The sequence below is a fragment of the Antechinus flavipes genome, chromosome 3, assembly GCF_016432865.1.
Source record: "Antechinus flavipes isolate AdamAnt ecotype Samford, QLD, Australia chromosome 3, AdamAnt_v2, whole genome shotgun sequence".
Classification (NCBI taxonomy): Eukaryota; Metazoa; Chordata; class Mammalia; order Dasyuromorphia; family Dasyuridae; genus Antechinus; species Antechinus flavipes.
In genome coordinates, this window is record NC_067400.1 from 556,735,564 (window position 1) to 556,749,090 (window position 13,527).

Here is a 13,527-nt window from a genome sequence, read left to right on the forward strand (position 1 = left end):
GGAGATGGCCTGTCATGAGTATGCCAGGAACCAGGAGCAAGACCAAGGGGAAAATGAAAGCCAATCTAGGCTTTTCCAGAAAATGGAGGTCCCAGAAAAAACTCATCAGTGGGAGAAGGGGGCAGTTTTTACAGAGGGATAATCCAAGTTAAGGAGGCTAGAAGGCTAATTGAATGTTCCAGAGTGATGAGAACCTGGATACTGAGAGAAATTTCAGGATGAGGTCATCACAGAGACATGATTTTGAAGTCCTCAATCTAGGATGAAGACACAGATCAGAAAAGAATTTCTATTATCTCATTTAAGGTTCCCTTAACCTCTAAGATTTCAGTGTTTGACCCAGGCTTGTCTAGGCATTCCCAATCATCTAGCATGGAAGTGCTCTTGAAGTCATTTTGGAGCAAGTCCACAGAGCCTACCATGGAGTTCTCTGTATCCCCATTCCTTGAGTGAGGATGGCTTCTTTTGAATGACTTCCTGTATCTTACTTGCTACAGCCAGAGAATGAAAATCCAAATTAATTCACAGTATATACACCAAAAACTGAATTGCTCCCTCTTCTACAACTGTTCCAAGAAAAGGAGTTGGGAATGATTGTACCTATTCAGTTTTTGTCTTTCTCAGCTTCTAAGTGCCATCTATAATCTTCATGGGACCCAAGAGTTCAAGCCTGGTGATTCCAAGAGAGATTCCAGGAGGTGATGTTCAGGAGAGCCACCTAAACACGGAAGTCTTGAGAAGTAAGGGCGTCTGGAATCTGAGTCTCTTCGACCACACACATACACTCCAATGAGAATGGTGCAGAGTTTGAATGTGGAATCTGAACTATGGTCTGTAATATCAAACTAAATTATGACTTAAACCCCTTCCCCTCCCCAGTGATGGAGATACTACAAAGTGAGGGGACAGAACTCTGTACAAGATAAAAACCTCATGAATTAACACTGGAGAACTATTTGGAAAGTTCCATCCCCAAATCCCTATTTCTTTCTCAGAAAAAAAAAAAAAAACTCATTAACTAGTTGTTAATAGTCTGCCTTATTCTAATGAAGTCTTTGACCTTGGCAGCAATCATAAAGGGGACATTGCTCCCATGAAGTCTTCAGTTTCTTAATCTGAATTTCACATCTTCAGCAATGCTTTCTGTGTTACTTCTAGCAGTAGATTTTCTGCCAATGTGAATGACCAGACATATATAGTAATCATCTGTACTTTCTCTTACTTATGAATAGGCACCAGAAGGAAAAAAAAAAACAGGATTTTCTATTTCTATTGTTGGTTTTAAATCAAGAAATAGTAATCATCAGTTCCAATGGCCTTGTGATGGAGAGAGCGATCTGCACCCAGAGAGGAGTCTATGGGGACTGAATGTGAATCACAGCATAGCATTTTCACTTTTTGTTGTTGTTTGCTTGCATTTTGTCTTTCTCAATTTTTCTCTTTTGGATCTGATTTTTCTTGTGCAGCATGATAATGTGGAAATATGTATAGAAGAATTGCACATGTTTAACATGTGCCATTTAGAGGAGAGAGTGGAGGGGAGGGAGAAAAAAATTGGGAGCACAAGGTTTTGCAAAGGTGAATGCTGAAAACTATTTATGCATGTGTTTTGAAATAAAAGGCTTTAATAAAAAAAAAGAAATTAAAAAAAATAGTGGCCTCAGTACCACTCAGTAGGAAGTCACAAATCACCACCACTTAACTTTTCTTTCAACTCATAAGAAAACCTTACATCTAGTGTAATTTATAGACCTACATCATCATTCCTGAGAGGACAAATGGCTTCTATACCCAAGCAGGGAGGTGGCATAGTGGATAGGGCTTCAGGCCTGGAGTCAGGAAGTCCTAAGTTCAAATTTAGCCTCAAACACTCAGGAGATGCATGATCCCAAGCAAGTCATTTAACCCTTGCCTGTCTCCATTTCCTCAATTGGAAAAGGGGAAAACAGTAACATCTACCTGCCAGAATTTGTGAGAATCAAATAAGATGATATTTGTAAACCACTTAGCGTGGTGCTTACTAAATACTTATTTCCTTTTCTCCAAAAAATCTAGTTTCCTCATCTTAAGGAAGAGACACATATAAGTTTCTATGCTGCTAGGATACAATTAGAATCTTATCCCTTGAGTCAAGGAAGTCACTGAAGTTGCCCAGTCCTGGGGTCTAGACCAAAAGTGAGGAGGTGAGGGGTAGCAGGAAGTCAGCATTTTAGTGGGAAGGAAACAAAATGGTGAAGGATCATATTGGGGTAGAAGAATAGATGAGGCCTGACTATTTGCTTTTAAGAACAAAAGAGAATAGATGGCAAGAAAACTAAAAGAGAAAGGTTAGATATAAGTCCAGCTCCCAGTCAGATAAATCAATATTGGAATTACACAAAAGGAAAAAGTAAGCAAGAAACCTATAAAGGAAATGATATCATGAATAGCTGTTATGTAAAGAAATACCAGAACTGAAAAACTCCAAATTAAAAAAAAATAAATCAAGGCAATCTGGGGACCTCAGAAATCAATTTATAAACTCATGCACACATAAATCTAGAGTTGAAAGGAAGTTCCAAGTTTATCTAGCACAAATACTTATTTTGTATATGAAGAACCTAAGGCCAAGAGAAGGGAAGTGACCCACAGTCACAATGTATTATCAATTTAGACCTGGAAGACATCAAAGGGATCATCTAAGCAAAATTCCTAATTTTATAGTTGAGGAAACTGAAATTAAGAGAAATGAAATGACTTGCCCAAGAACACTCAGGTAAGTAAGCATCAGGAACAAGATTTGAATACAAATCTTCTTCGGACATAAAATTCAACTCTCTGGACCATATGATCCAATCTCTCCCATAGTATAGGAATCTTCTCTACAATATTCCTGACAAAGAGGTCTTCATCAAGCCTCTGTTTGAATGCTTCCAATATTTTTTTTTCCTGGTATGGAACAATCATGAACACCTTATCCCAATTCAATATGAAAACCTCACATGAAAAAAAATTATTTAGAACTTTTTTGTCTGACATTGAGCTTCTTGTTTTATTTTCATGAAACCTTCCTTGTCTAGTTCTAATTTTAGCCTAGCTATTCTCTCAATATCATTGTGTCTCCATGATCAGAGTGAGTAATTAATTACCTAGATAATTGATCCCCAGATGAGTAGAAGATTTCGTTCTAAAGGCTTTTCTTTTTTCAGTCTACTCTGTACCTTGGAGGCTTCACACATTTCATGGACTCATAAAATGAAGCTCTTTGCCCACATTTACCCACCTACAGCGAAGGACACACAAATGTCAAAACACCAGGGACCTACTTATAGAGTTTCCAAAGAGTCTCCTTTTCTTTTGGTAAGTGTCTATGATCCAGATTTTGGGACCAAGTCTTCTTGGAACAAGTCCTACATTCTAATATCCATCACAGTTCCCATTTTTAGCCTCACATCTTAATTCTTACTTATCTCTTAGACTTTGTCTTTGCTGGAAAAGAGGATACAACTTTTCCCTATCTCTTCCCCTCATAAAAGATATAGAGGGACCTGATTGAGATTGAAAAAGAATTAAAAAGGATTCCTGTCTAGGATTCAGGAAACCCAGTTCAATCAGGTAGCTGCTGAAGAGAAGGGGGAAGAGGATAAAGAAAGAGAGTAGAACAAGGAAAGGTGAAAAGAGAAAAAAAGGTTAGGGGAATTATTAGCAAGTTTGGTTGTTAGAGGGATTTTTTGTTTCTTTTGATTTTGGGAATGGGGCAGTACTAACTTCTGAAGCATTGTTGAAGTACTTCTGTTCCTCTTTAGAGCACTCCAAACTACCCTCTGGTTCCAGTTTGAAATTGTTTTCTCCATAAGCACCTGAAACTTGACTCAGAAGTATTGAATACAATATTACCCCAGATTATTTTGAGTTTTCTCTCTGTGTCCTGATAAAGTCCAAGGAATGCCCCAGTGTTCAAGTTTTTCTCAGTTATTTGTCTCTAATTAATCAACATCTCAAGATCTCCACAACCGGCTTTGAATAACATTCTGGTTATCCAGTTGAATGTAATCTCTGTGAGAGCAGAGACTATTTTTCTTTTTATCTTTGTATCCCTATCTATGATAAATAGGTAGATAGATTGTGTGTGTGTGTGTGTGTGTGTGTGTGTGTGTGTGTGTCTGTGTGTCTGTGTATGTTTTATGGCTACAAATTGCTTTGTATACCTTAAATCAGTTTGCCCTCATAATAAATATGTGAAATACTTCACATGTATATACCACCACATATATAGCTCTGTTTCTCATTGAGTGGGGAGGGATGGGAAGGAGAAGAAAAATTTGGAACTCAATTTTTAAAAAATGAATGGTAAATAAACAAGTACATGCATTAGTATCATTAACTTCCTTTTTTATATGTGAGGACACAGGTTCAGAGTGATGAATGTTACATAAGCAGTAAGTGGGAGAACTGTTCCTCATATTCAGGTATTCTGACTATTGAGAGCTAACTTAGCAAATATCCGGGACATAGTAAGTTTTTGATAAATGCTTTCTTCTTTATGCCTTTCTTTTTTCTTTTTTCCATTCTTATCCCATTCTCTTCTTTCTTTCCTCATTCTTATTTTTATCTCTTTTTTTCTCTTATACAAAACTGTTTCTCATAAAATAGGAAAGATACTATGGAGTGGTAACATTCTAATGCTCTAAAACTTAAGTCCAGCATCACCCTCTTTTGATTTTTGAATCACACTTTGAAGACCATCATGTATGTTTAACTATAAGAGCCCAATGGGAAAGGGAATAATCAGTTATTTGCAGGCACTGTGCTAATCCTCACAACCACCATATATAAAGGAACTGCTAGTAGGTTCCTTCATATTACAGTCTCATATTACAGTTGAGGAAACTGAGGTAGATAGAGATTAAGTGACCTGCCAAGGGACACACAGCTAGTAAGTATCAGAGAAGATTTAAATTTAAATCTTCCTGACTCCAGGTTCAGCATTCTATCCACCATGCTACCCAGTAGCCTAGGGATGAGACTCTCTCTACTCCTTTCCTTTCATCTGCCCTCTCTGGACACCCTGTGCATAAGATCACAAATTTCTATATGAACATTTCTATGTAGATTAGTTAATCCAAACTTCTCATTTGACCATTGTAGAACCGGAGAAGTTCACTAATTTATACAAGATCCTATAAACAGTTAAATGAAAGAGGCAGAATTTGAAACCTACTCCTCTGGTTCCAAAGTCAGTGTTCTTTACAGTGAGCCCACAGAGTCCTGTTGGCAGTAGTCCCTGGCTGATTAACATTTTGCTTACAATCCTTTAGGAAATTCTGGTCTTATAGGACAAGTTCTGCAATGCAAGGTCTCAACAACTCCTTCGCATTCACTCCTCAGACCTTCATTCTGGTTGGGATCCCTGGCCTGGAAGCGGAGCACATCAGAATTTCTATTCCCTTCTGCCTGATGTACACTATCATCTTCCTGGGTAATGGCATTATTCTCCATGTAATTCGGGTTGACCAAACTCTTCATCAGCCCATGTATCTTTTCTTGGCCATGTTGGCATCAGTTGAGCTCGGTGTCACCACGTGTACACTGCCTACTGTCTTGGGCATCTTCCTCTTTGGCAACAATGAAATCAGCTTTGAAGCCTGCCTGTTCCAGATGTTCTTTATGCACTCTTTTACCATGATGGAGTCAGGAGTCTTACTGGCCATGTCTGTGGACCGCTTCATAGCCATCTACAACCCACTGTGCTACATGGCCATCCTGACCCTACCTCGAATTGCCTGCACAGGGATTGCCATTGGGCTAAAGACCTTGGGGCTCATGCTTCCACTGCCCTTACTCTTAAGGCGCTTGCCTTTCTGTGGGCACAATACTCTGTCCCATTCTTATTGCCTACACTCAGACCTGATCAAGTTGCCTTGTGGAAACACCCGCCCAAACAGCATCCTGGGGCTCTTCATTGTCATCTTCACCTTTGGAGTAGACTCAATGCTCATCGTGGTCTCTTATGTACTTATCCTTCGAACAGTGCTGGGCATTGCCTCCAAGGAAGGTCGATGGAAGGCACTTAACACATGTGTGTCACATATCTGTGCTGTGCTTGCATACTATGTACCCGTGATTAGTCTTTCCGTGTTACATCGTTTCATGCACCCTATGCCTCCCCTGCTGCAGGTCATGATGGCCAATGCTTACCTCTTATTCCCACCTGTGGTCAACCCAATTGTCTACAGTGTCAAGACCAAAGAAATACGCCGAGCTATTGTGCAAACACTGTCCAGGAAGAGGGTCACGGTCAGCTAAGGATAAATAGTGGAAAGATCACACAGGGAATTTTAGATTAAGCTCAAATAGGCTGTGGCATTCATGTGAGAATTTTTCTTTGGATTTCTTTTTGAAAGTAAGACTTTGACATCAATCTGGGGAGGCTTTCAGAATATGATAGCAACTCAATTGTTATATTGTGACCCAAGTCATTTGCATTTATCATCAATTGTTCCACCTTCCACTGTGTGTGTGTGTGTGTGTGTGTGTGTGTGTGTAAGGCTAGGCAGAGTAGGGGAAGAGGAAAGGAGAAGGATAGGAGGAAGAATTAATGAATGAATAAAAAAAAACATTTACTAATTGCTGACTATGTGCAAAACACATATGTGCTAGGGGTTGGGGATCCATCAACAAACAAAATAATTAATGTTCTCAAGGATCTCACTTTCTACTTGAGAAGACAACATATAAGGGGGATTTTCACTATAAGCCAAACAGAAAAGTCCTTAGATATCAGCTATAAAATAGTTGGTAATGCATTTTCTTTAATGTTATTTCCACTAACAAAGATATCTCTTTCCATTGTTAAACCATTTGATAGTGAAAAAGGCTGGTGGTAAAAAAAAAACTTTATTTCCCAGTTCTTCAGTAACTATGGCTACCGATGTGGTAAGGGAATGCCACAGCTGCAGAAACAGTTGTCGAGTAACAATTCCACATGGATTCATCACTAAGTGGTGGCAATAAGAGATGATTTGGAAGCAGGGATGAAACTTTGGGGAGAGAATAGGTTGGTACTTTTGTTTCTAAATTCTTGAGGTTAGAGTCTTGAATTGTCTACCCTGAACTCCTTACCCACTTTCCTTTCCCTCCCTACTTCACCCATCGTCAACTATCTTTTTTATGCTTTTGTGTCTTTCTTGTATGCGTGTATATGTGTATGTATGTTTTAGGGTGAAGGTCTTGGAGGATCATGTCTGGGAATAAAAAGAAAATTATTAAAATACATAAAAATGATTACTTCAAATAAATAAGAATAAAAATGCAAAGCAAAACAACCCTAACATCTCATCTCACATGCAGAAAATTGGTAAAGATGAAAAAAGAAGAGAATAATCAGTGTTGGACATGGAGAATCTGTGAAATGACAGGAACACTGATGAACTACTATTAAAATTGTAAAGTGCTCTAACTATTCTGTAAAACAATTTGGAATTATGTTAAGAAATGCAAATGAAAACAACCCTGAACTTTTACTTCATAACAATTGCAAAGGTGAAAATATATATTGGAGAGGGATTGTAAATTGACAAACAAATTAATACACTGTTGCTGGGGCTATAAATTGTTACAAAAGGTACCTAGGATAGTTATATCCTTTGATTCAGAATTCTTACTGCTAGGAGTACACTAAGAAAGTCAGAGACAGAAATGAAAGTTTTATGCACACCAAAATATAGATAGTAGTATTTTCCTTGAGATAAATTGCATTCACCTTCTCCTGATAGCCAGTTGATACCAGTTGAAAACACAGTAAATATCTACCTACTGAGAAATGGCTATATAAATTTTCATACATTGCTAAATCATAAGAAAAATGAATGTAAAGAAAAAAATGTGAAAACATGAACTGATACAAAGTGAAGTCAGCAGAACCAATTAAATGATTTTAAAATGATCATAATGTAAGTGAAAAAGTATAATAAGCACAAGAACATTACAGTTAAAATTACCAAGAAGATTTTTAAAAATACACTTCCCTATCTCCCTTGCAGAGGTAAAGGATTATTTGAGCATTGTTGTTGTGCTAGTTTTGCTTTAATGTCTTTATCTCTCTCCTTTTTATATTGTTGCTAGAAGGATAGGAGAAAGGAGAGAGCTATATTTGGAAATAAATGTGATACAAACTTAAAAAAAAAACTATTTCCAAAGTTAAAATAGGACATTTAAAGCAAATATTAGCTATTATTATATTTTCAAAATCTTAAAAAAATAAAGTTTTTATTTTTATTTTTAAATTGGGTACAAAAGTTAAAAGAAGAAATAAGTAATGATTAAGAGTTTACTATGTGTCATCATTGTGTATGTAGTAGTGTATGCCCTTTGACTTAGCAGTCTCACTGCTGGATCTGTATCACAAGGAGATCATAAAAGAGGGAGGGGGTATCCACTCGTGTACAGGTGTTTGTGGCAGCTTTTCTGTGGTGGCAAGGAACCAGACAGTGAGTGAAGAAGGAAAGACCTTCAGTTAGGAAATGACTTGGATAATAAGTGTGTAAATGTAACGGGATATTGGTGTTTTATGGGAAGTGATGAGGAAGCCAATTTCAGAGAGGCCTGAAAAGATTTTCATGAGCTGGTGCTGGGTGAGATAAGCAGAACTAGAACACTGTACACAGTAACAAAAAATTATGTGATGATCAACTGGGATAGCTTTGGTTCTTGTCAGCAATGTGGTGATTCATGGCAATTCCTATTGCTTTGGAGTGGAAAATGCCATCCACATCCAGAGAAAGAACTATGGAAACTGAATATGAATTAAAGCATAGTAATTTCACCTTTGTTTGTTTGTTTCTCCATGGTTTTTACCTTTTGGTCTGATGTTTCTTGCACAACATGACAAATATGGAAATATGTTTAAAAAGACTGCACATATATAATCATTATCAAATTGTTTGCTATCTTGGGGAAGGGGGAGATAAGGGAAGGAGGGAGAAAAAAACTGGAACAAAAAGTCTTAAAAATGAATGTTGAAAAAATAAATTTTAAAAATGAATGTTGAAAACTATATTTACAAGTTATTGGAAAAATACTATTGAAAATAAAAAAGAAACCTCAAAGTTATATGATATTATTGTTCCCAATTTTCATTAGGAGAAACTTAAGCAAACAAAAGTTATGTGACTTTCTCAGGGTTATACGGCTACTAAGTATCTGAGACTGAATTCAAACTCAAGTTTTTCTTGACTCTAAGCTTAGCATTTTATTGACTATACCACTTAGACTCTGTGGAACAGTATAAAATGTAAGAAGACTAGAAATGTAGAAAGGGACCATTGCAGATTTTTGTGGGCATAAATACATTCTAATATACTGTTGGTGGAACTATGAATTGGTGTAGCCCTAATTTATAATTATGCTTAACAAAAAGTGAATAAAATGTCCATCTTTGGCTCAGAAATCCAACTGAAAGGGAGATACACTAAGATGTTCAAAGATAGAAGAAAAGGTCTCATGCCTATCAAAATACTAGTAGTACTTTTTGTTTTCTTTAAACATGGTTAGATGGGATCTTTAGAAAGATCACATTGGAAATTAAAGGAAGAATATGCTGGTGTGGGGAGAGACCTGAGAAAAGAGATCATCCAGGAGACTATTATAATAAGCTGGGCATGAAATACTGAGAGCCAGAAGACCTTAATGGTCTTCCTGATGGTATCCCTATACTTGTCTCAGGCTATACCCTTTTCATATGAGTCATTTGTATGTACTTGAGTTATGCTTCCTTGATGGATGCAATAACATCTGCAGATAGCTGTGGGGGAGATGTAGTAAAGCTTTAAATCAAGAAGCCTTTGTTTTAGATCTTGAATATGTCTTCTTAATAGGTAAAAACACCCTCAATGATTGCCTGGCTATATAGGAAAGGTGGATAGCTGAGTTTTGAAAAACTTTGTTTTCCCCAGGCAAAATAACCTCTGAGAGAAAGGAAATAGAATTGTAAGATTTTTACTTTACCTTCCCCTCCCTATTGGCAACAACAGGATAAATGGGAAAGAAGGAGAAAAGAAAAAACATGTATATGGTGCCTACTGTACCCCAAGAACTATGTTAAAAGTATGTGTATATGTGTGTATGTGTCTATGTATGTTCTTAACAAATATCATGTCATTTGACTTTCATAACAATTCTGGAGAACAGTATTATTATTATCTCCATTTTATAGTTGCGGAAACTGAGCCAAACAAAAGTTGTGACTTGTCCAGAGTCATATAGCTAGAGTGACTAAAGCTGGTTTTGAATTCAGATCATCCTGATTATAGTCTGATCCTATTTTAAATGAGGTCTTTACTATCTAATAGATTTCCTTCTAATTGTCCTGCCTCAGTTTCCCTTAAATTGTTCTTCCTCAGTTCCTAATTGTTCTGCTTCAATCCCCCTGATTGCAACACCACCCTTCCCTCCTGATCATTAGAACTGATATAATTTAGGGCTGACCACACTAAGATTATAAATTGTAAATGTTTAATCTAGATAAGGAGAAAGACCTATCTTAGACATCATGACCCTAGACCTTCCCTACTTATCAGAATATTTGGTGTCTCCCCCAATTCTGTCATTGTTTTTCTTGATCTCAACTTATCAGAATGTCCAGTGTCTCCCCCCATCCTGTCAGAACTAGGTTGATAGACCCTTCCCTCTCTGACTCCTCCATGTCTTGGTCTATCCCTCTATCTTGGAGACATGTGTATATATATTTCATGGAAACCTCACGTTCTCTGCTGGATGCTTTGAGACATCAGCCCTGGAGACAACATGCCCCCAGCACAATCTCTCTCTTTCAAATAAAATATTAAAAACTCTCTAAACTCAATCTTGCCTCAGTTTCTCCTGCATTACAATACAGGGAATTTTCATAAGACTAACCAGAAAAATTAATTTCCCCCAGGAAGAACCTAGACTACAACTTCTATGATTGCAAGCTTTGCACACTCACCCCATTTCCATTTTGCCATAGAATACCACTGTTTAGTTCTGTACTCCAAGCTGCCCTAAAAAACTATAAAAATCCAAGATGTATTCCATTGAAGCTGCTTTTATCTCTACAGCTCTTCTTTAGTGTACTAATAAATTAATTTTCCTCCAGTTTGGCTACTCATTTTTCCACTCATAATTTTGCATATTTCATTCTGGATTAAGATCTTCCCTGAGCTCTCTAGATTCTGTCTTCCTGGAAAATGAGGGTGGGAAACTCCCACAAAACCTGATTAAATCCTAGAAAAGAGGGCAGGCATATCCACTAGAGATATTTTGAGGCATTCACATAGATTTGAGTTAGACTAGACACTTCAAAACAAATGTGTGCTGGGAAGGTGAAACCTGTACATCCACACAGCCAATAGGACAATCCACACTACACTCTTCAGTCTACCCTAGAGATGCTGACTTTGGAAGGGAGCTACATGAAGATGAGAATGGAAGGAGAAAGTCATGGAGAACTGGAGGCCCTTTTGCTTTCATCTCTAGACACCTATTGAAAAACTATACTTTGATATTAGAGAATATCATGGTTCTGGCAAAATAAGTCAAAATAAGTTATTTGCAGCCATAATTTTCAACCAACAACTTGAAGGTCTAAACCAAAGAACCTCATTGCCAGAAATTGCACGGGCCTTAACAGAAAAGTGAGACTACAGAGAGTAACAATAATTTCTCCACAAATCCCGTGAGATAGTCAAATAATATGGCAAAAAGGCAGCATATTTAGTCAGAGAAGCTGGATTTAAGTTAAAGGTCTGCTTTGCTACATGCTGTATAACCTTGAATAAAGCAAGTAACCTGGCTTGGTCTCAGTTAACATATTTAAAATGGGGTGAGGAGGTAAAAGAAGAGAGCTTTTGTAATGCCAGAGAAACTGAAGCAAGATAGAGATTAGAGAGTTTTTAATATTTTATTTGGATTTCTGAAAGGAAGAGATTGTGCCCCCAGTGTTGATTTCCAAAATATATATTTTCTGACAACACATCTACTATTGACTGGTTCTATTTGTATATCACTCAGTATTTCTTTCTCTAAGCATTTTCTGTTTTCTTAAAAACTCTATCTGGATATCACCTCTAGAAAACCTTTTTCTGATTCTCCAGCAATTAGTACTCTTACCTACTTCTACCCTTCCTACAAATCACCTGGTTTTACTTCTCTGAACATATATTGTATGCTCTACCTCTTCTACTCCTAGAATGTAAGCTGTTCTGAAAAGAGGAATTATTTTATTTATGGATCCCAACTGGCTAGCATAGAGCATTATAAATAGTCTTCATTATTTGAATGAATGTGTGATCTCTTGGATAAGGGATATTTCCTTCCTAGGAGCATACTGAGACCCATGCCTTTTCTTTCTATACTATTATTTTCAAGATTATTCAATAGATCCACTGGTGTGCTAGTAAATGTAAATCAGCTCTCCAGGGGTTATAGAGAGAGGAGGCAGAGTGTGAAAGAATATTCATGACTCACTTTATTATTATTATTATTTTTTATTATAGTTTTTTTTATTTACAAGATATATGCATGGATAATTTTTCAGTATTGATAATTGCAAAACCTTTTGTTACAATTTTTTCCTTCCTTCCCCTCTCTCCCTCCCCCAGATTGCAGGTTGACCAATACATGTAAAATATGTTAAAGTATAAGTTAAATACAATATATGTATACATGTCCATACAGTTATTTTGCTGTATAAAAAGAATCGGATTTTGAAATAGTGTACACTTAATCTGTGAAGGAAATCAGAAATGCAGGCAGACAAAAATAGAGGGATTGGGAATTCTATGTAGTGGTTCATAGTCATCTCCCAGAGTTCTTTCGCTGAGTGTAGCTTTTTCAATTCATTACTGCTGTATTGGAACTGACTTGGTTCATCACATTGTTGAAGAGAGCCACATCCATCAGAATTTATCAGACTGAAGATACTTGCTGAAGTATATAATGGTCTCCTGGTCCTGCTCATTTCACTCAGCATCAGTTCATGCAAATCTCTCCAGGCCTTTCTGAAATCATCCCACTGGTCATTTCTTACAGAACAATAGTATTCCATAATATTCATATACCACAATTTATTTATCAATTCTCCAATTGATTAGCATCCACTCAGTTTTCAGTTTCTGGCCACTACAAAGAGGTTTGCCACAAACATTCTTGCACATACAGGTCCCTCTCCCTTCTTTAAAATCTCTTTGGGATATAAGCCCAGTAGTAACAATGCTGGATCAAAGAGTATGCACAGTTTGATAACTTTTTGAGCATACTTCCAAATTGCTCTCCAGAATGACTGGATTAATTCACAATTCCACCAACAATGTATCAGTGTCCCAGTTTTCCCACATCCCCTCCAACATTCCACACTATCTTTCCCTGTCATTCTAGTCAATCTGACAGGTATGTACTGGTATCTCAGAGTTGTCTTAATTTGCATTTCTCTGATTAATAATGACTTGGAGCACCTTTCCATATGGCTAGAAATAGTTTCAATTTCTTCATCTGAGAATTGTCTGTTCATAT

General features: G+C 37.1%; 1 protein-coding gene across 1 annotated transcript; it reads left to right on the forward strand.

The window, feature by feature from the left end:
* Positions 1-5,328: 5,328 nt before the first annotated feature.
* Positions 5,329-6,285, forward strand: LOC127557478 (olfactory receptor 51G2-like). Its single transcript, XM_051990790.1, has one exon. The coding sequence runs from the start codon at positions 5,329-5,331 to the stop codon at positions 6,283-6,285; it is 957 nt and encodes a 318-aa protein (XP_051846750.1).
* The last annotated feature ends 7,242 nt before the right edge of the window (positions 6,286-13,527 follow it).